This window comes from Aythya marila (assembly GCF_965140915.1).
Source record: "Aythya marila genome assembly, chromosome: 7".
NCBI classification, from domain to species: Eukaryota; Metazoa; Chordata; class Aves; order Anseriformes; family Anatidae; genus Aythya; species Aythya marila.
The window spans coordinates 13,923,147-13,948,688 of record NC_139048.1 but is presented as its reverse complement, the minus strand read 5'-3'; the positions used below and the strand labels follow the sequence as shown (position 1 = coordinate 13,948,688).

The 25,542-nt window shown below is 52.5% G+C and overlaps 3 protein-coding genes across 7 annotated transcripts in view; 2 read left to right on the top strand and 1 right to left on the bottom strand.

Annotated features, from left to right (window-relative positions):
• Positions 1 to 4,499, top strand: part of FBXW4 (F-box and WD repeat domain containing 4) — a 57,733-nt gene extending 53,234 nt beyond the window's left edge. The window contains 3 exon segments of the mRNA XM_082765047.1: positions 3,055 to 3,195; positions 3,363 to 3,504; positions 3,734 to 4,499. Of these exon segments, the coding sequence (XP_082621173.1) occupies positions 3,055 to 3,195; positions 3,363 to 3,504; positions 3,734 to 3,850 (400 nt within the window). The 3' untranslated portion in view covers positions 3,851 to 4,499.
• A 1,963-nt stretch (positions 4,500 to 6,462) lies between these two features.
• POLL (DNA polymerase lambda) lies at positions 6,463 to 25,271 on the top strand. Of its 5 annotated transcripts, none has more exons than XM_082765044.1 (9): positions 6,463 to 6,550; positions 14,894 to 15,050; positions 15,255 to 15,552; positions 16,250 to 16,388; positions 19,522 to 19,845; positions 20,397 to 20,570; positions 21,362 to 21,490; positions 23,303 to 23,471; positions 23,768 to 25,271. In XM_082765044.1, the coding sequence occupies exons 1-9, from the start codon at positions 6,488 to 6,490 to the stop codon at positions 24,130 to 24,132; spliced, it is 1,818 nt and encodes a 605-aa protein (XP_082621170.1). In that variant the 5' UTR covers positions 6,463 to 6,487; the 3' UTR covers positions 24,133 to 25,271. The 5 variants fall into 5 exon arrangements, with proteins under 5 accessions (XP_082621170.1, XP_082621169.1, XP_082621168.1 ...); XM_082765043.1 differs by lacking the exon at positions 6,463 to 6,550 and adding an exon at positions 14,120 to 14,281 and having other exon boundaries at positions 15,258 to 15,552; XM_082765042.1 differs by lacking the exon at positions 6,463 to 6,550 and adding an exon at positions 14,120 to 14,281.
• Positions 6,782 to 14,137, bottom strand: DPCD (deleted in primary ciliary dyskinesia homolog (mouse)). Its single transcript, XM_082765048.1, has 6 exons — positions 14,060 to 14,137; positions 13,114 to 13,194; positions 12,403 to 12,527; positions 11,449 to 11,582; positions 8,092 to 8,194; positions 6,782 to 6,978 (listed from the first exon to the last, which is right to left on the bottom strand). The coding sequence occupies exons 1-6, from the start codon at positions 14,121 to 14,123 to the stop codon at positions 6,874 to 6,876; spliced, it is 612 nt and encodes a 203-aa protein (XP_082621174.1). The 5' UTR covers positions 14,124 to 14,137; the 3' UTR covers positions 6,782 to 6,873.
• Positions 25,272 to 25,542: the final 271 nt, after the last annotated feature.

Below are 25,542 nucleotides of genomic sequence, written 5' to 3'. Positions count from 1 at the left end.
ATATTAATCACATCCAGTATCTTTATCAATTTAAGTGCACCCATGCCAAAGCTCTTAGGTCTTCTGGTGTACGTGCCCAGCGTGCAGCACAGTGGGATTTTCCCCTGGTGTCAGGCTATAAGTTCTTTGCTGTAGCAACTAATGTGTTGTTCCTGTAAACTGCTGCTGCACGCAGGTGCTGGGCCTCCCAGCTGAAAGCTGTCTTGGCTGACCTGTTTTTGGGGAAGGAGAATTGAACTGATTAACAAACCAGCCAAACAAGGTTTACTTTGCCACAGTGGCTTGCAAGTATCTGTGCTCCTTTTCTGCCCACTAAGAAAAGTTAATCTTGGTGTATAATTTTTTTTCCTTCTTTCTTTTCTGTTGCCTGGTCTGGAAAGAGAAGCAGGGGGAGGAAAACAGTTGTGACTGATTGCTGGGATGCTCAGGTACCCCTGTGGTGAGGTGTGAAGGCATGGTGAAACATCAGGAGCAAAGCATCTGGATGATGTTTGGTGCTGCACAGAAATTTCTGAAAGGCTCTCTGGTTTCTCTTGTCTCTGGGGTCCTTTGATGCTGCAATTTTTCCTCTCAGAAGCCTCCAGCCTGCCAATAAAAATTGCTGCCATCTTGCAGCACTGCAACCTGAAGCCTGGTCTGGGAGGTGGAAGACAAGCTTCTGTGTGGCCAGGCTCGCTCTGGGTGTTAGAGGAGCTTGCCAGAAGTGGGAGATTGTGAGGAGACCCACTTCAGGAGCCTGAAAGGAAGAGGGCTGGCCCCAGCAGGTTAAATATCCCTGGATGTGCTTCAGCATCCTGCTACCTTTCCCTACAGTGGTGCCCCTCCCTCTGAGCACACTTAGTCCTTTGTGTATTGAAGTTAGCAGGGAAAATGATGGGGTGGAAATAATAAAACCAAGCATCAGCCAGATAGCAGGGGTTGTTCACCTGCTGGGCCGTGCGGCCCTCATGCCGCCCATCCTCCTGGTTTCTGCAGGTAGGCCATGGGCTCCTGTTTTGGGATAGCAGCTGACTCTTCCTCATACCTCTGCTGTATGTCTTCTGACTCTTGGACACCCATCCAGCTCGTAGGATCAAGAAGGTCACGTGGAGGTCTTGAGAAGGGCTCTGTGTCTGTCTGTCTGTCTGTCCTGCTGGCGTTGCAGTGGCTCGATGCATCTGGAGGAGCAGAGCAGTGCCAGAGCTCAGAGATGCCCAGCCTTGTTGTGCTGCAGCAATGCTTGAGGACCTCTCTCCCTCAGCCAAACCCCCCAGCTCTCACTCCCAGCCCTCAGACCACAGATGCTTCAAGCTCCCGACGTATGTACAGGTGCAGCTAGGCCGGGCCGCGGGTAACCCTCCAAGGGTTAACGCGTTGTGAGAAGGTTGCACAGGGCTGAAGCCTGGAATCCCCTCGATCCCTTGCCTGGAGAAAGACAAAGTCCAATAAGCCAGCACCCCTGGATTCGTGTTGGGGGGGATTAATTCATGCACTTGATGTTAAAGCTTGTCCGAGAGGTTTGCACGGGGGGGCCATTGCTAGGGCTGGTTGGCCTCTCTAAATGGTTGCTAGGGCCCTGGCATCAAGGGCCAATGTAGCTGCCCACAGCCACGGTCACGGAGGGAATTACACAGCCACAAAGAAATTGTTATTCTACATAATCTGCTCTTTGGAGAGTGACTGTGGGGAAACAGGCTGGCCCCAGCATGCCGCCAGCTCTGTGATCATAGAAGCGTGCTGGCTGCAAAGATCGGCCAGGGCTCGCCTTCTGATCTGGGGACACCAGGGCTCGAGGCGCTAATCTGCTTTATCAGCGATTTCTCTCTCCTGACACAAAGGTGTTTACTTGTTTTAACATCTCCTGGGACTCTATTTCTCCTTTTGTGTGGTCTTTATCCCCCGACGAGGGCTTTAGCCCAGATTACAGACAGAATTAAGGCATTTGGCGATGTGCCTCAGAACTGTGTGATGCTGGATCAAGGAGCAGAAAGTAACAAAATAATGGGGGGAGATGCTGGGAGTGACCCCACCGCGGGGTCCGTGCTGTCGGCTTTCAGGACCGCTTCATTGTCCTGAGAACCAAGGGCCTGGTGGAGAGGGTGGCCGTGCGGCAGGGTTTCAAAAGCAGGTGCTTCGAGGTTCATTGTGCCCAGAGGTTTTGATTTAAAGGGCGTGAGGAGGAGGAGGAGGAAGAAAAGGAGGGTTTGCAAGAGGTGGCCATCTCAAGCAGCTGGGCAGATGGTCTGCTGGGGCAGTGGGAGTGTTACAGGGGACAGGCTGTGTGTGGCAAGGTGCAAATTCCTAAGGCCAAGGAAAGGGACCCAAACTTCTTCTCCCAGCCTGGCAGGGAGGGCTCTTTTGGAGTGGTCCCTCACCAGGCACCATCCTGCTGCTGGTTCTGCACAGGAAGAGGCAGCTGAGTGATATGGCCACAAAATATTGGGCTTTGGGCTTCATGGAGATCTTGCTTTTGCTCTTTTGCAGCAAGCAAGGAATGTAAAAGGGCAGTGGGGAGACGAGCCTCTGGGAAGTCATCTCCAGAGATGTTCAGCCCCAGATGAGGTGTTTGCAGCGTGCAGAGTGACTGGAGGGGGTGGGAAGAGCAGCCACAGCTGCCTGAGGCAGGGAAGTCTGTGTTGATCTGAGCCAAGCATCAAAAACACTGGGAAATACCCCAATGGACAGAGGATGGGATGGGGTTGAGCAGGTAAATGGCTGTTGCAGATTACCTGGAGTTTGACTAAGTTGAGAATTGTTTTCTGTGGAAATGGAGCCTCATCACTGAACATACTGGTTACTTTTCCCAAGGAAGATGATCCCCTTCAGCCAGGGGTCAGCTGTGCCTGTTCCTTCACCCTTTCCTTGCAGCCATGACTCCTAATAGTCACTGTCCTTTACAGTAGCCCAACCAGTAGCAGAAGCTGGGTGAGGAAGAGTAAAGCTCTGCAGCAGTTGCATTCTGTTAAATTGCAGAAATGAGATCTAGGAAGCTTCTGAGACAACATCTCTGCTCTGGCCTGAGGGACTGGCAGGGCTCTCTGCTCTAAATGACTCTTTTGTTGTGTTTCGTTGCAGCGGTCAGTTGTTGACTTGTTTAGGGACTGACTTTCACCGTGGAGCCGGAGTCCTTGACGTCTTCTATGAAACGCCCTCCCTTCTCCTTTCATGTGGGTATGACACCTACATCCGCTACTGGGACATACGGACCAGCACCAGGTGAGCCTACCCCACAGCCCGAGTGAGGTTCCCGGGCTGTGCTCGTGCAGTGCCTGGGGCCTCACCTGCAGCTTGGTCAGCTCCTTCAGGCACGTTGGGCCTCGGTTCCCATCCAGGCACTGGGTGGAGGAGGCTCAGCCCCTCTCTGCTCTGTGTTACCCTCGCAGGAAGTGTGTCCGGGAGTGGGAAGAGCCCCATGACAGCGCCCTGTACTGCATAAGGAGCGACGGGAACCACATGATTGCCAGCGGCTCTTCCTACTACGGCGTGGTGCGCCTCTGGGATAAGCGGCAGACTCGGTGCCTGCAGGTGAGGGACACCTTCCTGGACAGAGGCCAGGAAGCAGCAGGGCTTCTAGGTTGTTCTCTGACAGCCTGGTGCCCGTGTCTCTTTGGGAGAAGAGACAGAGGCTTTGGGACAAGTCTACGACAGGGAACCTAACCTTTAAGCTGGATTTGCTACAACTCTTCAACCTGTAAAGCTTGTTGGGGTCTCTGGGTCGACTTCTGAAAGGTTGATTCTCCTTTCTTTCTTGCAGAGCTTTCACCTGTCTTCACCCACCAGCAGCCCCGTGTACTGCCTCCGTTTCAGTACCACCCATCTGTACGCTGCCCTGGCATCAGCCTTGCACGTCCTTGACTTCACGGCCCCGTGAAGGGCACCACAACTGCTTCTGGTTGCCCCAACTCAGCAGAGTTGACACTTGGCTCAGGGAAAAGCAGGGCAGGAAAGGTGAGAGTGGCCCCTGAGGCTTCTGAAGAGATGTTTTGCCTGCCAGAAAGCTGTGTTGAAGAGTGCACAAAGGGCCAGACATTCTCAGGCTCACCTGCCCGTTAGTGGAAATAAAGGCTGACTGTCCTTTACCGTTTTTATTTTGTGCCAGTCAGGGCTTAAAATATTATCAGATCTTTTTTTTTTTTCATTTTTTCATTTTTTCTTTTTTTTTTTCTCTCTCTTGTGAATACGTTTGAGGGGCAGGTTGAGCCAGGATGCCCTGTCAGCTTGTGTACTGGTCAGGCTGAGATCAGCCAAGCTCTGAGCCATGTGAAGCAAGTCCAGGCTGTGTGTGGGGCGCACCGAATTGGCGGAAGGGAAAGGTGCCTGGAGCAGGACCTCCTTTTCACCTGTGCTTGCTCTCCTGACAGCTGCTTGTGTTGTCCTTTGCAGCCAAGAGAAAGAATTGTGCTAAAAGTCAGAGCCAGCCCTGCTTTCAGTGTATGCCTCCCCAAGCTGGCCGTCAGGTCAGACTGTGCACTTGGCAGGGCTGAAACAGTTGCATTTTGATAAATAAAACTCTGAAGGGAAACAGAAGAGACTCTGTTTTTGTTTCATGTTCCAAAGGGGCTCCGATGTTACCCACTGATCTCAGAGGCCTGGCTTGGCAGAGGAGACTGGGCCTGTTTTCAGAGGGTCTGCAGGTCTAACAGACATCTCTGGCTAGACTCTGTGACACAGCTGTGCTGAAGGTGGTTGCTGGGATTTTGGATATCGTGTCACTTGGTCAGACAAGGAACAAAAGCAGGATCTGCAATTCACTTGCCTGCACACTGAAGCAGCAAACAGGGCTAGTTGAAATGCCAAGGCCTTGATGTGACTTATTGGGATCCTTTAGGGACATCTAAGTGGGCTCTGCTCCTTTCTGCGACAGCCTTCTGAGCCTGACCAGAGCTGGGGCTCGCAGCAACCATAGCTTTCATCGTGCTCTGTGCTGTCTGCATGATTGTGGATGAATATGTTGTGAATGAATGCAGCTTTGCCTGAAATCTGGTCGTCCTTGGGAAAGGAGGTGCACGAGCTCTATTTGGCTGTGAGTTTGGCTATACGGGTTAGGTAAAGGAGAGGTTTTGTATCACAAAGTGGGAGCACTTTTAGAGCAAAGCAGTCAGCAGAGTGCTTTTGTTAGGACTTGATTGGCAATTTCCAGTGTCAAGAGGCTGCTCTTCTCTTGTGATCCACAGTAATTGGAAGAGGATGTTTGCTGGAGCCCCTGTCTGAGCTGGCAGGGAGTGGAACCAACCAGCTCCTCAGCTGCTTGAAGGCAGCCCTCCGCTCCCAGCAGATGTCAGCCAGCAGCTCCGGGTGCAAACTAACTGGCTTTGCTGCAGGATCACGCTCTCGCAAGGCTCTCACCAGCATAGCTTCCTCTCACAGTTTGGGACCCAGCTCTGCTGGCACTTACGTCAGCTTTTGTGTAGCTGTGTGTTCTCCTTGAGTCTAAGTGGCAGAGTTGATACCGAAGTGCTCCAAGCACTGATCTACTACTGCAAAAGGATGCCTTTGCTGGAACAATCTTCCATCAACGCAAAGCTGTAAATCCCAAAGACAACTGGTCCAAGATAACAATTCTGGGGGGACCTTTGGGTTATAGGTAATGTGAAGCTGTTGCCAAAAAATGCTGCTTTGTGTCAGGAGCTGCTTAATACTGTTGTTGTATTGCTTGGAGCACTTTGGGCTCTGCACGTGAGGAGAGTTTTAGGTAAGTGATTTAGGTAAGACAGGACCAGAGAGAGAGTTGGCAGAACTTGGGAGTCAGGGGAAGGTCTGTGTTTTCTCAGGTCCTGCTGTGTTCCAGGTCCTTTAATGAAATCACGAGTGGAGTGAGGGATGGAGATATTAAATGTCTTTGGCAGAGTCCCCAGAGAGAGGCTGTGAAGGAAACAGAGTAAATATGGGGTGGGAGGAGAGGTTCTTTATTGCAATGGGACTTGGGCAAGGCCCAGAGTAGGAATGAGCATGACAGCTGAGCATGTGTTTGGTGTCACTGTTGCAGGAGACTCCTCCTGTGGCAAGTGCTGCTGCCAGTCCTGCCATTCCCTTTCTGCAGTGTTGGTGGGTCCTGCACTTTTCTAGCTGCTTTGAGTTTCTTCCTGGTTGAAATCTAATGTGGGGCTGCAGCTCCATGGTGGTGCCAGCACTGGTGGGTTGAAGGATGCCCCCTCCCACCTCAGGTGACATTGAGCACTGCTGGGGTTGTCCCCACACGCAGGGTGCTGTCTTTGCAGCGAGGTTTGCAACGCGCTGTGTTTGTGCACAGCTGTGGAGAAGGTGTGCTGCTGCTACCCCTGAGCCGGCCAGTGACCCTTGTCACCACGCTCCCCTCCGTGCCATGCAAATGAAGGCAGCTGCATTTCAGTTCCTGCACGCTGCACAGCAGCCCTACATCCTGCACGTCACGTTGCACGTGGCTGGCCGTGAGGAAGCAGCTCATCGCCCTATTCACGTGCTGTGCTGGCTCAGGGCTAAGCACTGATGATGCTTGCAGAGAAACCAGGGGCACCAGAACATCCTTTTAATGGCACAGAGGACCCTGCGCAACAGCACAACAGGGAGTTGCTTCCAAGCATGTCCCAGGCAGGTAATGGGTGGGAGGAGAGGGTTCTAATTTCCCACACGGGGAACTACCCAGCTTCTGCTCATAGAGGATGGGGAAAGGGCTGCTGGCTGCAGCTGTGGTGCACTTCCTTTGCTCGCTGCAGCTTCCCACAGCTCACAGAACGATCATAAATGTCTGTGTAAATCAGCGGACCAGGTGGCAAAGAGGCAGAAACCCCCTGAACTTGCAAAGATTCCTCCAAACCACTGTATTAACATGACTAATTTTTATTAGAAAAGGCAAAATAAATACCGTGAAGCTGTGCCAGAGAGCTGCCCCTACCTCAGCCTCTTAGCAGCCACTGCCTATTGGGTCGTACAGTCACCATCCCCACTGTTTGCTGCCTTTATCTTCTTCAGCTCCTTCTGCAGCTCCTCTTCTGCAGCCAGGATCTCCTTTGGCTTCTTGTACTGTAGGACAGAGAAATGCCCATAGCACTCCTGTTCTGCCTTGCTCCAAGCAAGCTAACTGGGGCCAAGCTGCAAGCAGCAGGGTGCTTGTTAGCACTGCTCGTGCTGGGTGGTAGCAGCACAGCTGGGGCACTCCTGCCAAGGGAGGCCTTTCCCTTATCAGCTACCTCCAATGCCTGTTGGGAGGTGGTGCCCTCGAGCTAGGGACATTTGCCAAGATCTGGAGCGTCTTTTACAGTGCAAGCAAAACTTCCCAGTTGGATGTGGAGTTCTGGCCCCCACCAACACCTCTGGAATATCCTGGCAAGCTGTGTTGTGCAGATCCCTGGTGGGCTCACTGGTCGTACGCTCACATATGTTTTATATATAGATATATACATAATCTGCCTTTTTTTTTTTTAAAGTAAAAGTTGCAGTTCCTCTGTCCTCCCTCAGAACCCTCTTGCCCAGCTGCAGTTCAGTGGTGAATGCAGGTGCTTTTTGGCAAGGGTTTGGCCTGCAGCAGACAGAAAACCTCAGAAGCACTCAAGATGCAGCTCTTGGCCTATTTCCTCTGCACACACACACACAGCTCTGCTGCGAGGTTTCCCTCAGAGGGGATGTGCTCCTGGTAGCTGGCTTCTGCATTTAAGAAGCACGTGGTGCTCAAAAGCATTTCTCTGCCTCTGGATGCTCTTTGCAACAGGTTAAGTGCTCGTTTTGCTAGTCTCTAACTTCCACCACGTGTCCCCTCTCTGGCACAAAGCAGCAGGCTTTTTAAGGGCTGAGAGACCTCCGAGTGCAGCAGCTCCTTGGACTCTTTAACACTCCTGCACAGAGCACAACAGCATGCTCTGAGGCAAGAGAAACTTGTTGTTGTTTCTTCAGACACTGTTCCACCTGCAAGTCACCTCGATGAGCGAGCAGGGCCCCTCCTGTGGCCCAGGATGTCCTGGCCAGTGTCAGCATGCCTGGTGTAATCTGAACCCCCCAGGTACTGTGACAGAGAAGGGGGCTCAGCAGTGACCCACAGCACATCTCCCTGCTCTGCCTCGCTTCCCCACATGGAAGGATTTTAACTCTGTGGATGGAAAGAGAAGGGCAAAGTGCTGTTCTGCGTGGCTAAAGCCTCACCGTGATGATCAGGGTGTTGTTGGCGTGGGTGAAGCTCAGGGCAGCTGCGTCCAAGGGGAGCTGGTATCGGTCCAGGTCAGGAATAGGGAACTTCTTGTAGTACCTACAAACGAGAGAGGAGACAGAAATAAGGTGGTGGAGTTCCTATTTCCCTGAGCTAGGCAATGTAAGGCGTACTCTTATGTTTCTGTTGTGCCTGTCTTTGTTTCAAGTACTGGGGTCTGCTGTGAACTCCCAGGAGGGTAGGTGGGGGGCAGTGGACCTCTCAGGGTTGGCAGGAGGAGCCTGTGCTATGCAGGTAGAAATGGAGGGGTTACAAACTGTCTAAGCTGCCAAGAAACTTTCTGGCTTTGGGACTAGAGCCTTTTGGACCTGTGTCCTGTGTTTGCCCTCTGGAGCTACACCAACTACACTACTTGATGGTCCTATGGCCACCTAGAGGCACGGCTGGGTTTTTAGTACCTGCCAGCAGTCTCATGAGCAATCCTCTCCAAGGAATTGGCTTACAGCTGGTACTGAGGTGCCCAGAGCTGGACGGGAGCAGGCAGCAGCTGCTGTCATGCCACGAGGGGTTCTTCTGCGTCCAGCCGGCTGTGTGTGAGTCTTGGCCTCTCTAGCTACCCCTGCCCAAACTGCAGTTTATTTTCCAAGTCACGGTGCAAACAGCTACAAAGGGCAAATGGCTCTCCTGGTGCAGTGGGAGGAATGTACGCAGCTTGTTACCGCAGGGCTCAAACCGTTCTGTGTTGTCACTGCTGTCGGTATTTGGAAAAGGTGGCAGACATGGATAATAAGGGAGATGTCAAAGGTTAAACAGCAGAGATTAGATGAACACAAAGACATGTTAAGGAAGTGTTAACTTCTTACCGATTAGACAAAAAAAAAAAAAAAAGCAGTACACAGAAAAAAAACCACTGTTTCAAAGGGCCTTGGGAGTCATCAATGAAACAGCAGCATTCTGCTGCCCCAGGACTAAGGAGAAGGGGAGAAGAATGGCTTTGGCTGGCCTCAAACTAAAATCTGTGACAAGATCAAAGGAAACCAGATCTGCCTGGCCACCCCCTCCTCCTCCTAACATTACCACTGCCTCTCGCTACAATAATTGAATCAGGTTTGGCGTTTGGGGAGGGGGCTTTCTGGGTTTGTTTTTAGAGTTTAGTTTAATGGATTTATTTTACAGCAAGAGGTTTTAAGCAAATCCCACTTGAGCAGCCCTTGCCGTGGCCAGAGGGAAGGGGAGTGACGGGTGGAAGTGAAGTCTGGGCTGGGGAGGCAGCTGATGGGTGGATATCCCTGCCGAGGCAGGCAGATTCTCTGCCCTCTCCTCTCACCCCATGGCCAAGGGCAGTACTGCACTCCTGGCCCAAGATCCACAAATACATATGTGAAGTTGCCTCTCCTTTTTTTTTTTTTTTTTTTTTTTCCTACTGGAAACCTACTTTTTGTCAGCCTGGAGGGAAAACTGCTACTGGTATGCTGAGAATTCATTGCTGAGCTACTCGGTAGTGACTTGGCAACCCACCCTGGTGCTTGTGCCTGCGGCTGGCGGTCAGCACGGCTCTGTTGCTCAGAGGCAGCGTGGCTGCCTTCCAAGGGCTGGAGAGGCTTGGAGGCTTCCTTTCTCTCCCATAGCGATGCACGCTCTCTGCGGACTCCGTGCCTTTGTTGCTATCTTGGAATTAGTTGCTGAGTGGTGCCTTGCCCTGGCCAAGACCCAGGAGAAATGATATAAGATATCCTGGAGCCTGTACTAAGTGTTCTGGTGCTGGAGTCTGTCCCTGCTCCCTACTGACAGCAAAGTCATTCTGCTCCCCAGAGGCGACTTGCAGCTTTAATTCCAAAAGCCCTTAACTTTCATCTGCAGGCCACGAGCAGCTTTTGTGTCCTTCAACTATCTCTGACACCAGCCGACAAGCGTGTAGCTGTCGTCTGCTTGTGGGGCAACTCCCCTGTTATCCTGAGGGTGCTACAAAGAATCCTGAAGTCAGGTAGGGCACAGGTGAAACCTCAGTGTCCATTATAACCTTACAGCACCTGAACAGGCAAGGAAGTTCCCACACACGCCACCATTAGTGGGACTAGGAGTAAATAAGACCCCTGTGATTGCAGGGAGCTGGACTTCAGACTCACGTTCTCCTTTCCTGACCTGACCCCATGTGTGATGGGAATCTCACTCATCTTTGCTATATAGCTATCCCCACTAAATAGCCACTCTTCAGCAAATCCCTCTGCGTGGATTCAGGCCAGAATCTTGCTGTATTAATTAATTGCTGCTGCTTTCATGGAGCAGACTCCCCCTTCCTCCTGCCTAGCCGTCTCCTGCTTTTGACCGTCCAGGTGTGCTCAGGTGCAGAGCTCAACCATCCCCTTGCCATGGCTTCTGATGTGGTAAAGCCTTGCCTGGAAAGCTGTAGGTTCTGCTGTCCTGAAGACTCTTCAGTGGCCGAGGTGTAATGAGCTCTTTGCCAACAGCACCACCTACAGCCAGCCACAGGAACGGTTAAAAGAGGGCAGGGGGCAGACTGGAAAACACCAGCGTGTTTTTTACCCACAAATCGGATCCTTCTGTGTTCTGCAGCATGCTGGGAAGGGAAAGCAAGCAAAGGAGAGCCTACCCAGGCTTCTGTACTGGTGTATTATCCCAGTTTGTAAATAGCTTTCACTTACCTTCCAACATCCTCCCTTGTTTCCCTAATACTTCTTGCTCTCTCTCCACAGTGTTACTGCTCATCCTGACTTATTCCACAGAGGCAGTAAATATTCTGGGGCACAGGCAATCCCATTCTCTGAGACAGGCCATATAATGACACAGGATAAGATGAAGCTTAACAGACTTTTTTCTCCCACGTTAGGTTTCTTTTGGCAGAATATTGTGGTGCTTCCTTTCTAGATTGTTTTTCTTGCTACCTCCACAGCAAGAAATATCACTGGCATTGTGACTACAGGACAGGTTTACAAAGGGAGATCTGTCTGCCTGGGTGCTCATGATTTATGCTGTACCAGCTGGATCCTGCAGCTCCATGCATTCTGAGATAAAAGGACTAAATCAAACTATTGTAGCTGGGGGAGAAGATGGGATGCTGAAGCTTCAAAAGGTCTGTAGGGGCCTTACTTTATTTCTCTTTGTGAAACAGATAAAATGCCTTGCTACTGGAACTGTGAGGTAAGTTTATGTTTTGGCACTGCTCTGTCTGGGGCAGTTGTGAGTGAAATTGGACAGCAGGAGACATGCTGTCAAGTGTGGTTCCTCAAAAAAGGACAAGAGAGGACATCTCCCTTGTGGTGCAGCCACCAGCCTGCCCTCTGTGCCAGCCCACCCCAAGGGACACTCAGCCCGGCAGCGCTGTCCTTACTGACTTCTTGTTGGTGGTCCGGACGATGCAGCAGCGCTGCTCCTTCTCCACGGAGACGCTGTAGACCTCCTTGGGGTAGGGCAGGTTACGGATCCGCCACTGGAAGCTGGTCAGGGTGTCCTTCCTCACGAAGACAGGCTACAGCAAACAAGCACCTTTAGAAAACTCCTCCAGCTTCTCTCTCTTCCCTGTCCCCTCCTTCCTTTACTACCTTGAGAAGCTCCACATTGGAGTAACTCTTTTGTTGCAGTGGAGCATTAAGGACTGACTCAAGAAACTGCCTGAGCAGCAGTTTCCTGGAGCTAGCACTGCTCTGCTTTTACTCAGGGCAGTGCCTGCTCTGCCTGCAGGAGGCTGAAGGTGCTCGCCGAGGAGTATGGCAGCACAGTGTGACAGTGAAGCCAGGCCTCTTCCCCACCGGCACCCAAATACAGAGCTCTGCCTACCCAGGGACCTGCTGGATTCAGCCTTGGCTCTGCCCAAGTTTGTTCTGCAGACCTGTGATTTTTTTCAGGTATGCTGAGAGATTAAAAAACAAAAACAAACAAACAAAAACTAGAAAAGATGGTGAGATGTTATAACTTCAGCCTCTTAACCTAGTGGGATGGGAAGTTGAAACAGGCAGCGCTGCGTTAAGGAGCAGCCTGCTACACACTGCCTGCCTCACTTTCCATCCACTGACTTGTCCCAGCACTGGCCTTCCTTTCAGCCCACATTTTTGGAAGCCAGAACAGTAGCTGGCCAACACAGCACTACAACGTCTCTACTTAGAGAAACTACAGATCTCTTAAAGACCTCAAAAGAACCTAAATCCCAGCCCCAAATTTTTGGTATGGTTTGTACAGGAACAGGTTAAGGCTGTCTCGAGGCTGTGAATGATCTGCAGTCTACCAGCTACTGCTGTAAGCACGAGGCTAGGCAGTTTAAGGTGCAGTGGTGCCTGCAGACCCTTACGTACGTTGGAGCTGCTTTCCTTTATGAGCTCTGATTCCAGTGCTCCCAGGAGAGGCGAGGCTGGCTCTCCCACTTCAACCTGCCAATTGCCAGAGCCCCCCAGGGTGCTCTTCTCTCGCCATTTTCTACCTGTAGAAGGGAGAAGAAGGGTTTTCATTAATTTGCTTTATACGAAGAACTCCAGCAAATGACTGCCAAAGCTGCCCAACACATTGAAATGATGTGATAATACGCCTTTTCCCTTAATTCCAATAATTTCCACTTTGGTGTAAGCGGATCATTTAGCTGGCTCACTCCTGAAGTCAGAAACCGTGCACCAAGCGCATCTCTTTCTGGCTACTTGGTGCTGAAGCCATGGCGGGGTTGCACCAGGTGCCGTGCCGCAGCTGTGGTTTTGGATGAGATCCATAACCAGCACGTTGCCGGTCTGAGGCTGCAGAAGCCACCAAAAAGCACGTTTCACTCTAGCACGTGCTCCACCTGGCTATGCGTGCTGGCATTTCCCTTCACACTGCTCAAGTCTCTTGTGACCGATGAGCAGTTCAGGAATAATCCTAAACTAAAGCGAGGTTTGCTTCATAAACTGACCCGACGTCCCTACAAAATCCAGTGGGAGCCACAGGCACAAATCTCTCCTGGAATATTTGGGAGCGATTTGTTCCTGATGCCAGCCACGGCGAGATGCCCCGAGCCACGTCCGGGGAGCATCACTTACTCACTAACTGGCCGGTCTTCACGTCGTACTCTTCAGCCATCTCCTTGCCATCCTCGAACAGGTAGTGGATCTTCCGCTTGCCTGGGGACAAGGCTGAGGGTGAATGGGAATACAGCCATCCCTTGTCTGGGGCTCTGTCCCCTTCTATGGGGCCCTAACCCCCTGTATGGGGTCCCGTCCCCTTGTCTGGGACCATAACCTCTTGTAAAAGTGCTGTCCCCTTGTCTAAGACCCTAACCCCTTGTATGGGGCCCTAACTGCCTATGTGGGCCCCATTCCCTTGTCTGGGACCCTAACCCTTTGTATGGGTCCTGTCCCCTCATCCAGGACCCTAACCCCCTGCATGGGGTTCCATCCCCTTGTATGGGGTCTCATTCCCTTGTATGGGATAAGTGTTCTAGTATGGGACCCTAACCCCCTGCATAGGGTCCTGTCCCCTTGTATGGGACCATTAACCCCTTGTCCAGGACCCTAACCCCTGTACATGGTCCCGTCCCCTTGTATGGGACCCTAAACCCCTGGTATGGGACCCTAACTACCTGTATGGGATCCTGTCCCCTTGGCTGGGACTCTAACCCTTTATAAGAGCCCAATCCCTTCGTCCAGGACCCTGTCCCCTTGTATGGGGCCTCATCCCCTTGTATGGGACCCTAAACCCCTTGTATGCGACCCGTGCCCTAGTATGGGACCCTAACCCTGTGTTTGGGGTCCCATCCCCTTGTATAGGACCTCAACCCCGTGTACAGAACCCAGTCCCCTTGTATGCGACCCTAACCCCCCGTATAGGCTCCCACCCCCGTGTATGGGACCCTAACCCCCCGCCCACACCCCGTCCCCTTGCCGGGAGCCCCACACCTCCCCCCGAGCCCTCATCCCATCCCCTCCAGCCCCGTCCCTCCTCGTCCTTTTCCCCCTGCCGTTCCCTCAGCGCCCCACACGCCGTTACCGTCCCTCAGCAGCGCCGTTTTGCCGGCGGCCCTCAGCCTCTCCAGCCAGCCAGGCCCCGCCATGGCGGCCGGGCCCCGTCTCCATGGCAACGCGCCCGGGCCGCCCGGAAGCACTCGCAGGCCCCGCGGCCTACCGGGGGTGGGCCCGGTCCCGGTTCCCCCTCGGCTTCCCGGGGTGTTTTTGGGGACCAAAGGGGTCCCGGCAGGGTGAAAAGGACGAGGTTGGGCCCCCGGGGTGGGTGCTGAGGTAGCGCCGCGGTGTGGGCGGAGGGGACGGGGACGGGCGGCTCCGGGGGCTGCTGCCCGGCTCCCCCCGGGAGCAGAGCTCCTGAGGTGTTTTTTGTGAGGTTGTGGGTTTGGGGTTGAGTTTGGGTGCTGAATCGGTGCCCTCATGCTGGTTTTAATAGGGCTGGAGCTTTCCTCCCGGTGCTGGTTAAACTCCGGGTGTCGATCAGCTGCTCCGTCGCTTGCCAGTATTTCCCTCATAGGGACGGGCTTTAAAAGTACCCGGGACGTAAAGTTGCTTGTGTTGGATGGGAAGCAAGTCCTAAATGTTAGAACAGTCGAGCTCTTTCTATTATAAGAACGCAGTCTATGCGGTTTCAAGGGTCTTCTTAAGAGGTTTTTAAAGCGGTTTCTCGCTTAGGTTTTCCTGACCTTGTGGGATGAAATTTGTGTTTCCAGGTGCCTCCCTCAGGGCGAGCGTTTTTGGGAGATGACAACAAAAAAATACCCGAACCAGCAAAGGCCGTGAACAAAATATGTGAGGCTTAAGTTGTGTTGATTATGTCAAACTGTTCTAAGGGACCTTCTTCTTTCTTACTGGTGTTCAGCAACTGCAGCCGAACGGGACTGGGGAGCGAGGCCCAGCCCAGCCCATGGAGCCACGGGGGATTGTCAAAGCCTTTCCCAAGAGGAAGAAGGTGAGGGATGACTCAGGGAAAAGCATCCCTCCAAAGATCCCAAAAGAAGGAACGGGGGTACCTGAGGGTAAGTCCTATGTGCCCATGACGTGGAATAGAATGGTGACATCCCAGCTAGCTAGCTGGAGGTGCTGTTCCCCCAAAGGTTTCTTTTGGCCCCTAAGTATGTTTTCTGTAGAGACATGGCAAGTCCTACATGAGATATGTTGTCCAACTGGTTCAGGACACTGTTTCCCTGTCACCGAGCTCCTGCCCTTGTGTTTTTCTCCAGCAGAGTGGCTGAAACCAGTCACCGCCTACATTTTGCAAGCTGGCATCGGCCAAGCCCGGGCAGAGATCTTCCGTAAGCAAATTGTCCAAAACGGGGGTCATGTGTGCGACCATCTCTCCTCGGAGGTGACGCACGTCATCGTGGCTGAAGACATGGATTGTGATCGGTCCTTTCGGCTCCTGAAATTAGCCAAGCTACCTTCGGGCTTGCAGCTAGTGAAGGCATCCTGGCTCAGTGCTTGCATTAGAGATCAGGAGCTGCTGAGTACCACTGGCTACGGTGTCTTTATCCCTCAGAGGTAAGCAAATGCTATGCTGTTGTTCCTTCTTACAGTGCCTCTATCCTAAGAACACTGAAATTTGACCTCTGCTCAAAATCGCAGACTGCAGCTCTTCGCCACTCCCTTGGGCATGATTCAAAGTCCTTTTTCATTGTATAGATTGTGAAATTTAGTGTCTTTGTGACTGGTTGCCATTCTGTGTCACAGCAGAACTTGGAGTAGAGCCCAGAGTGCTAATAGGAGTCCTGTTGCTTGCTGCAGGTGCTAAAGGCACCTCTTCCTAATCCATTAGTGACAGCAAGGAGATGAGATGATTTTTTTTAATTATTATTATTATTATTTTTAGAAATACTGAGGATTAAATTCTGTTTCTTACTTATTGCAGATGGAAAGTAGAGGGAGAATGGACAGCTAGGCACAAGAGGAACTAAGGAGTGGAGCAGCAGGTGTCCACAGGTTAGGATCAGAATGTTTTGGCAGAGGTTTAGCAGAAAAGTCTAAGACTGAAGTAGGTAGGAGTGGAAGCTGCACGTCAGTGAGGTGGGTTGAAACTGGGGGACTGAGTCAAAGCCAGAGCAATTAGTCTGGGATCTGAGAGTAAAAATCATATGGGTTGTTTCATCCATCCCAAAACACACATAGAGATTTTCTGGGCAAACTTATTGGGGCTGAGAAGTCCTCCTCCTCCGATACTAAGGCATCTGATCCATGCCAGGTACCTGGAAAAGGGAGAACAGCAGAAACAGCAGCAGCTCCTGGGCAATGAAGAGGTCCAGCCCCCAGCAGACAAGGAAGCAGCGGAACCAAACACTGAAGTGCCAGTGGGGGATTTCTCACAGCAAGGCCTGTCCGAGGTGAGGCTTCTCACAGAGGTCCTGCTTCTTGTGAACGGGGCCTGCCTACTGCTTTTCTTGGCTAAGAGCATTCCTGCAGGAGTATGATACCAGATTTTCTAAGCAAAGGGAAAGTGTTTGCATGTTTCAGTAGGTTGGTGCTGGCAGATTCAGACTGTGGATGTGGTTACTACTTCTCTTTATCCCTTTTAGGTGTTAAATGCAGAAAAAACACCCCTTAAATTCCTGTCCCCATCAGAACATTTCCAGCTGAAGCAGCCCTGCTGCTCCAGTCAGGCCAAGGCTCACTCCAGCGATCGTGTTTCCCCTGCCTCCTTTTGAGGAATATTCCCTGGCCAAGAATATCTCCCTTTCAGGAAGCTCTGATATTTCATCCCATGTTCCTGCCTGAGCCATACTGACCCATTCTCCGCTCCTTGGCAAGCACCCTGGTCAGACACATGTGCAGTGGATCAGGTTGCCGCTCGAATGATTGTGGTGGTGTGCTTAAAATATCTGCGCTGGGTTATTGGTGGCCTCTGCTGTGAGTCAGCTTCTCCAGATCTGCCGTTAGCTTCGTTTTCTTATTCTGCATTTTTGCTCAAGTTCGCTGAACTCTTTTTGGCATCGGCATCATCCAGATTTATCTCAGTTACCACAGACCTCTTAGAGCAGCAGTTGCCTTGTAATGCTGGCATCTGATGCCAAATTTGCTAACTCGGTCCCAAATCACAGGTGCTGAATTTGTTTCATAAAACCCTGAAGTTATTCCCTAACTGGCAGCCCACTGTGAGGGGTCCTTTGTTTTAGGCTTTCCCTACTCTTGAATACGTGTTTGGGGGATCTCTTCTCCCCAAGACTTACTATCTCATTTGTTATAGGGAGAGTTGGCTGCTGCTTCTTAAATATATCACCTTTGCAGTTATCCCATCTTTGCTGCTTCTTGTAATTCTGATTGATTTAGTAGCAATTGTTATTGACAAATCTCACACTTGCAGCAAAAAAGGGGCTTTTGTACTTCTATGGATCCTGTGGCACCTGCCCTGCTCTCTTCTCGCATTTACTTTGGGTGGTCAGACAGCTGTTAAAGTCTGTTTGAAGCCTTACTGCCTTTTTTTTTTTTTCCTTTTAAATCCCCTCAAGCAATGATACTTCCTGTTAGTCTGTGCACAAAAACGGCATTTGTAGGCACCTGAGCAAATTTCCTTAGCCTGAGCTTAGGACTATGTGAGTGTGGGGAAGACAAGAAAACCCACTGGATATGCTCTAAAGCAGCAACCACTTTTAAGGCATGACAGCGACAGAGAAGCTGAAGTTGAAATCTTTGTGTGGAAGTAGCATCCATTTAAGCACAGCCTTTTTGAGATTGAGTGGATGTTTTTCTCCAGGCGTGACTGTTTTGTGTTGAATGGGGGCAGAGTTCTGGGTTTGGACGTGGACTCTGCAGAAAGCCTTTCGCTAGTCAGATTGCAGCAGCTGCTTTCTGGCTGACATCTGGCTGTTGTAGATTTCTGCAAGGCAGCATTTGCAAGTGGTACCACTTACTCACTGGCTGATCCCTGGGGCTGTTGCTCCAGACTGCTTTCCTCCATCTCGAGTGCAGTGTTGCCTCAGCTGCCGGGCTTCAGCTGCTGTCCTGGGACCCGTGCTGTGCTCCAGACAAACCAGACACATCCCAGTCTCACCCAGCTCTAGCAAATCATCTGCTGGATGATCCTGGAGGACCTTAGAAGCTCACAGGACTATTGGTTCTGCACATATAGTTGTAAAAAGTCCGTCAGCTTTTTTGGTAAAGCGCAGAGATCCTGGGGTTTAAGTGCTCTTTCACCTCTGTGACACTGCTGGCTGAGAGAGCGGGAACTGCACGCTCCAGCTGTAGAATTGTTTGCGTTGTGCTGGATAACACACTCCTTAAATGCTTTTAAGGGGCTTACTAACCCATCTGAACACTCCAAGGCTTTGCTGCCCTTAGAGGGAACAGCGTCTTGAGGGAGTTGCATACAGAGTTTCAAGGCAAATAAAGCTACTTTAGTCTATCAAATCCTCGGTCTGACCCAGTTTTCAGAGTTATAAAACAAGATTACAAAAGGGAAAGCAAACAAACATCCTCTGCCTAATGACTTCAGCTCTGTATCTTGTGTCAGCAGGCCTCCCTAGCCAGCAGAACCAAAGGTTGTAAGGATGTGGCTCTGCCTCAGCTGGGCTGGTGCTCTGCAGAAACTCTGAACAGGACTTGTGTGCAGCATGTAACCACGGGACTGGTCCCAAACAGCTCTGTGCCTTCCAGAGTTGCTTCCACAGTGCAGGAGCTCGTGGGTCCCCATGGACCCCTGTGTTTATACATCAGGAGAGAGGAGGACCCCAACGAGCAAAGCAGTCTTCAAAGTCTCCGTTTGGCTTCCCACTTCTATCCCCTTTTGTTCGTTACCTGAAGCCAGGGCTCATTGTTTCTTAAGTCCACACAGAGGCATCCTAATGCTGAGGGTATCAGCAAATGTATACATTGGTTCTTTCTTCTGTCACTGAGGAATGTGGAGTCCTTTGTGGCATTCCTTCCTCCCCCTTTTCTCTTGCAGATAGCCATGGGGAAAATGGGGGGGTTGTAATTTACTACCCTGGTAAGATTTTGTCTGTAACGTGAAAACAGAGTTCAGGGCATATCTCCTGTGATCTGCGTCGTGGGGTGGAAGGTGCAGGGTCTGAATGTGAGAGATGTGTCCCTACAGTCACCAGACCAACAAAAGGTTTCCCAGTGGGAGCAGCAAGTCAGGATCTCCCCTAGCCAGGGATTTCAGCACTGTCATCCCACGCTGCTGGCAGCAGATGCTCATTTAACCAGTCTCCTGTCTTAGGTCTCAGGGGCTTGGCCTTAGGAGGTGCGTGTGTGCTTGGCTCACATCTGGACAGCAGCCTCTAGTCTCGTGTGCTTTGTGAGACGTGCGTGTAGCTTCAAGGGGTGCCTGGGTAGCTTGGGACACTGAGAGCTGTGTGTGCTTACAACTAACAACTTCCTGAGATGGCAATTTGAGCGCTGCGTGCCCTGGAGGTTGGTTAGTGCTCTGACTTCCTACTCCCATGAGCAGCCCGTGCCAGGGGGACATATGTGAGGCATACACTTATTCTCACTTGACTGCTTTTCTACCTCTCCCTAAAGAAAGTCCGTGACGATGAAGACAGCGAAGGAGAAGATGCTAGTGTCACCCAGGGGGATCTGGAAGCACTGATTTCTGGCCGCTACCCTGTGAAATTGTCGGAGGAGACCACTGACAGCTCTTCCACGGTGGCTCAGCCTGCCAGCAAGTGGGTTTGTGCTCATTCCTCCGACAGCAAGAAGGAAAATCACAACCAGTGCATCACAGAGAAGCTGGAAGTGCTGGCAAAAGCCTATTCTGTTCAGGGGGACAAGTGGAGAGCTCTGGGCTACTCCAAAGCCATCAATGCACTCAAGAGCTACCACAAACCAGTCACGTCCTACCAGGTAAAACACCTTCCAAGGGGAGTGGAGCAGGGAGGTGGACTCAGCATCCTAACTCTGTTATTTGTCAGATCCATTCCTGTATCTGTGTGGAACAGCTTATCGTCAGGCCCTGGAAATTCCTTTGTGTGGGAGGGTTATGACAGAAGTTGTGGAGTGAGTTGGACTCATTGACCACCAGCAGAGTTTTCAGATCAGCAGAAAAGTGGAGTCTGAGCCTCTTACGGTCAGGTCTGAGCACCCATGAGATAAATGCCTTCCCTAGGCAGAACGCAGGGATGTTTTCACCTTCCTCTTAAGCCTTAACAACTGGCTAGCATTGGAGATAATATATAAAATTAACTGGATCTGGGCCTGATTGCCTGATGGTGTTAATGTTTTAGTCCTGTTCTGCATGGTTGTTCATTTCCACTTGGCATTGAGAGCAGCTCACAGAACTAGTCCTGCCACTCACCAGTCACTGACCAAATGGCTGACCAGGCGCTGAGTGGTAACTGCTCCCCGCCTTGTCTGTGGCCTTCACTTTTCCATTATCATCTCTGGTTTCTTGCTAGGAAGCCTGCAAAATTCCTGGGATTGGGAAGCGAATGGCAGAGAAGATCCTGGAGATCTTGGAGAGCGGGCACCTGCGGAAGCTGGATCACATCAGTGAGAGCGTGCCTGTGCTGGAGCTGTTCTCCAACATCTGGGGAGCCGGCGTCAAGACAGCTCAGATGTGGTACCAGCAGGTGAGTTTAGTGCCTCACACAAGCAATTTGAAAACTGCTTCTGAGTGGGGGAGAATTGCTTTGGGGGAGTAGAGGACAAACGTGCAATAGAAGGAGTGGGGCACACACTGTTCTGTTACCATCACTGCTTGGAGCTCACTTCACACTGCTCACTGCAGTGACATTGTTAACAATCAGCCTCGAGCCAGGACACCATGGCTGTCAGAGCTCCCAAATCACTTGCTGTCCTGTTGTCCTGGCTGGCTCTTGCAGCTGTTGGAAGCAGCCATCCACCTCGTCATTAAAATGAGGTTGAAGTAATTGTGCTAACAGGAGCAGCCCAGCCTGTAGAGTAGGTTCCTTCTTTAAGAACAGTTCCTGAGCACAGATCTAATGAAGCCTGCTTTCCTGTAGTGTTTGCTTTGTGATTGGATTCTTTGCTGTCTAAAAATATGCTTGTGTTCACACTGTGGGCTTTCCCTTATGGGGATATTTTGTGTCTTTTTCCTTTACCTGCATCACTTTCCTTCAAGCAGTAGGAACACAGTTGCCTTAAGAACAGTACCCTTCTGTCAGGTTTGGGTAAGACTCGAAGTCTTTGTGGGGTGGAGATTAGAGGCGTGTGTGGGATTGCCTAAATCCCTTCTCTTCAGGACCCAGGCTGTAAGTGATCTCCACGTGTGATTTCAGAAGCTGTGACTAGCCTGGGCTTGAGGCGGGCTAAATACAATCTCCCCAAATCTTAGTTGAAAGCGTTTGAAGAGCGAAGGCTCAGCAGATGTTTGAATGCCATCACATCGTTTGCACTACAGGGTTTCCGGACGCTGGATGATATCCGCACGAAGGCGTCTCTCACCAGCCAGCAGGCTGTGGGACTGAAGCACTACGAGGATTTCCTGCAGCGCATGCCTCGGGAGGAAGCTGCAGAAATAGAACAGACCGTGAGTAGCTCAGCGTGGGCCCTTGGAGTGGAGGACTTGCTGGGCTCTGACAGGAGGGTGCAGGCTGTGGAAATGTCTCTCTCGTATAGCTGAGCTCTTTCAGCCTCTTCTCTCCATAGTGTCAGTGCTTGGGTGACTGTTTTGGGGCATAGACCCACAAAGCTTCTACTTTACCCCACAGGAAGGTTGAGTTTGAGTGCCTGGCAAGGAGGAGGACACTTCCCAGGTGTCGGTTCCACATGCAGCTTTGAGAATGGCCGCATGTGGCCCGATGGGATGAGCAGGTTCCCAGCTCCCTTTCCCTCTCATCTTCTCTGAGATACCTGCTTTCGGCTGGGGCCTCTGCACTGCTTCCCTGCTGCTGCCTCTCCAGAGCAAGCTGTGAGCTGGTTGATCAGTGTGAAGACAGACCATGGGGATCCTTGCTGGAAGCAAAGGGGCTCCAGCTGCAGGAGGCTGCTGCTGGCTCTCGCAGGCACTCCAGAATCATGGGGTGCTAAGCCGGTGTACCCTAATGCGAGCAGAGAGCTTGGGGCACCCTCATTGCTACCCCTGTGCTCGCCCATCACCATGGCAGCAGCAGCCAGCGTGACCCTGTCACTCGGCCACAGGGCCTGGCCACGAAGAATACGCTCCTGCAGGGCTCCTGCTGGGGTGTCAGCCCCGTGTGCAGGATTAGCCCTTCTGCTGGGGAGCGCTCCTTTTCCCAGGCAGGCTGGTTTGAGGAGCTGGCTCTTGGGGGTGGGCCCATTGTTATCTTGATGGGATTACTGCGCCCCCCTCCATACGCACGCACACACCTCTGATCCAGGCCCAGGAGAGAGAATAAGGGATTAGTCACTGTCTATGCTGCCTGTCACAGGGAGATCTGAGGAGCTTTTAGGCTCTTGGGTGGGGCCGGGAGTTTTCTAGAAATCTTCATTTAAAGCCAGAAGGGGGGCAAGGACACCAGAGGAGGGCTTGCTCCGCATGAGAAAGGCTTGTGGCTTCTTGAAGCACCTCTGGGGCAAAGGTTAATGGGTTTATCTCTTGCTAATGAAGGATGATCCCCAAGAGTGACAAGGGGCTGTGGGCACGGACACTGCCTTCCTGAACCCCAGCCCCTCTGATGGCCTCGTCACTGGGAATTGCTGAGCCCCTAATTATTTGCTGCCAACAGGGTGATTGGCACAGTCAGACCGAGAATCCTTCGCTCCTGTCCGAGGACCCGAGAGCCTTGCTTAAGCATTTAATGAATGAAGCCATCAGAAGTGGCACTGTCTGCACAGAACGGAGCTGGGGTCCAGCCTGGAGGTGGCTATGATAGGGAAAGCTCTGATTATGTGCGGATGATCGCTGGCTGCAGCGTTGTTATCAATTCTGTCAACAATTCTGGGACATTTGTGGTTTTTCCTGGGTCAGGAAGCCCAGCTCTCCTGCAAAGGCAGAGCTCTAGGCCAGAGTGGACTCCAGCAGATTCTCTGCTGTCTTGTAGGTGTCTCCCTTTGCCCACCTCTGCTTCTGAAGCAGGACCTGTGATGACCTTGCCTTGAGCTGATTCTCTTTGTGGTTACAACCAGTGAGCTTTGTCCTCATGGCCCACAGGAGAGCTGAAATCCCTCCGCTCTCCTCCTTTCCTAGAAACTGAAGGCTCCGACAGGTTGTGCCCTGTGCTGCCTCCTCAGTGCTGCTGCACCTTCCAGCTTGTCCCAACCCACTCCCAGCTCAGTCCCCACAAAATCTGGTGCCTGATGGCCAGCTTTGTGCTGTGTGGCAGAGAGGGCATGAAGGGAATGGTTTCTGACTCGTCTTCCCCTCTTTCTGTTCCTGAAGGTCAGACAAGCAGCCTTGGCCCTGAAGCCCGGGCTCCTGTGCGTGGCGTGTGGCTCCTACCGCCGGGGGAAGCCCACCTGCGGAGACGTGGACGTGCTGGTCACTCACCCCGACGGGCAGTCTCACCGCGGGGTGTTCACCAAGCTGCTCGACAGCCTCCGCAGGAGCGGTAAGAGGGCTGGGGGCTGGCACGTGCTGCTCGAAGCTGTTCCCATCACGGCCAAGCCGAGGAGGGAGGGAGGTCTGATGTGAAGGGCAGGCGATTGCTTTTCCCAATGGCAGGACAGCTTGTAAGCTCGGAGTACCACCTCCAGCCGGTGCTAAGGAGGGAGTTTGTGCAGTTCTATCTGCGTGAGGCTGTCAGGGCTGAGGCTGTGTTGTCCTCTCAGCTGCTGCCTGGACGGCTCAGGATGAGGCCATCAGTCTCTGCCACTCAGCTCCTCTCTGCCTCTTCCCTTTCCCCAGGCTTCCTTACAGACGACCTAGTGAGCCAGGAGGACAACGGTGAGCAGAAGAAGTACCTGGGGGTCTGCCGCCTCCCCGGGCCGGCCCGGCGTCACCGCCGTCTGGACATCATCGTGGTGCCTTACGGCGAGTTCGCCTGCGCCCTGCTCTACTTCACCGGCTCGGCTCACTTCAACCGCTCCATGCGCGCCCTGGCCAAGACCAAGGGCATGAGCCTCTCGGAGCACGCCCTCAGCTCGGCTGTGGTGCGAGGTCCTGGTGGTGTCAAGGTGTTACCTGGCCATATTCTGCCCACCCCCACCGAGAGAGATGTCTTCGTCCAGCTGGGACTACCCTACCGGGAGCCCTCCGAGCGGGACTGGTGACACCCTGCTGTCACCCGGCGCTCTGCGCCCACCGCCGTGCTGCTGGTTTGCAGGGTGCTGGTTTCCTCGGCGCTGTGACTGCGAGCTGGGGAAAATAAACCAGCAAACGGGGCCCTGCTGCTGCTAGCAGAGCTTTGTGGCTTCACCCAGCAGAGGGCGTGGGCTGGAACCAGGCTGGAAATGCTGCTTGGTGCCATCCTGCGCCCCTCAGCTACCCTGGCCGCTGGACCAGGTGCCCTCCCCTGCTCACTGCTGCTAGGAGCTGCTGCTGTAGGTGTGATGAAGGTCCCGCTGTGCTGGTGCTGTGCCCTCCCTCCATCAGACCTCATTTTTGTCATCTGGCAGGTCTTGATGCTCGGGTTTGGGCTGCTGCAAGTGCCACCAGCTTCCCCTGGTGCCCAGTAATCCTTGATGAAGCACAGGGACGCAAAATGCTGCTTGTGCTTGCTCTCAGCCCATTGTGTGCAGAGCATCTGCCAGTGCAGAGAGCTGTGATCCCCCTGCTCTGGGCACAAGGGCTCCTTTTCTCTCTGTGCAGGGGAGGAATGAACCTTGGGGTTCAGAGGAGCCGTGCTCAGGCAGGGTTTGAATGTAAAGGCACTGAATGTAAGCTGGCAGGGCCCTGTGTTTGCTGCACACAGGGCGTGGAAGCAGAGAGAAACACAAGATGTGTTAATTTGGGCAAAGCAAAGCTTTCCCATGTTGTATGTGTGATGGCCAGGAAGTTATCTGAGCTTTGTGTGTGTGTGTGTGTGTAAACGGGTGCTCACCCCTTCACGTCCAAAGGAGTGAATTTTATTTCTCAGGACACCTCAGCTGTTTCTAAATTCCGGAGATGAATTTTGCAGGGGCTTTCGGTGCTCTGCAGCACCGGCTGCTGGGAAGGCCGGGCTGGGGGTCCCTGTGCCAGGCCCGCCAGGCTCTGCCTTGCCTTGCTGGCGTCCTGCTCACTGCACTTTGCTGTGTCACTGTCACACGTGGCCATGAGCTGCGTGTTTCTGCTGGGGCAGGCACAAGGGCATCAAACCTGGCAGTTTGCACAGGGTCTTGCTGTGGTGGCTGTGGTCACAACACTTTGGTGGGAACCAGTGTCACCTGGCCTGTCGTGGTGCTTCGGAATTTGAAGTATAATAAATCCCTTCTCTCTTTTTCCTTGACACTTTGTCTTTTTGCTCCCTGCCTTGCAGCTGAGCTGCTCACCTCCAGCCCTGGGTGCCTCTGTCCCTGGCCGTGCTGGGGCTGCCCCTCACCACGTCACTTGCTGGGGACATCACCGAAGGTGGAGGAGATGCAGAGCTGCTGGTCCCCAGCTCTTTCCCCTTTGCTCCTTCCCTGTAGGGCCACGGTTCGCACCGTGGTGCCAAATGGGTGCTGCAGCAGCACATCAAAGCCCCAGCCTGGCTCTTTGTG

What these genes read in the sequence shown, in the direction of transcription:
- DPCD (XM_082765048.1), bottom strand. Translation starts at nt 14,123, where the DNA reads ATGGCGGGGCCTGGCTGGCTGGAGAGGCTGAGGGCCGCCGGCAAAACG. An exon ending in GAAGACCGGCCAGTTAGTGA is followed by an intron (nt 12,528 to 13,113) that starts GTAAGTGATGCT and finishes TCCCTTCTACAG; the next exon opens with GTAGAAAATGGCGAGAGAAG. An exon ending in TAAAGGAAAGCAGCTCCAAC is followed by an intron (nt 11,583 to 12,402) that starts GTACGTAAGGGT and finishes TGTTTGCTGTAG; the next exon opens with CCTGTCTTCGTGAGGAAGGA.
- POLL (XM_082765042.1), top strand. Translation starts at nt 14,144, where the DNA reads ATGGCAACGCGCCCGGGCCGCCCGGAAGCACTCGCAGGCCCCGCGGCC. An exon ending in AGGAACGGGGGTACCTGAGG is followed by an intron (nt 15,051 to 15,254) that starts GTAAGTCCTATG and finishes GTTTTTCTCCAG; the next exon opens with CAGAGTGGCTGAAACCAGTC. An exon ending in CACAGCAAGGCCTGTCCGAG is followed by an intron (nt 16,389 to 19,521) that starts GTGAGGCTTCTC and finishes CTCTCCCTAAAG; the next exon opens with AAAGTCCGTGACGATGAAGA.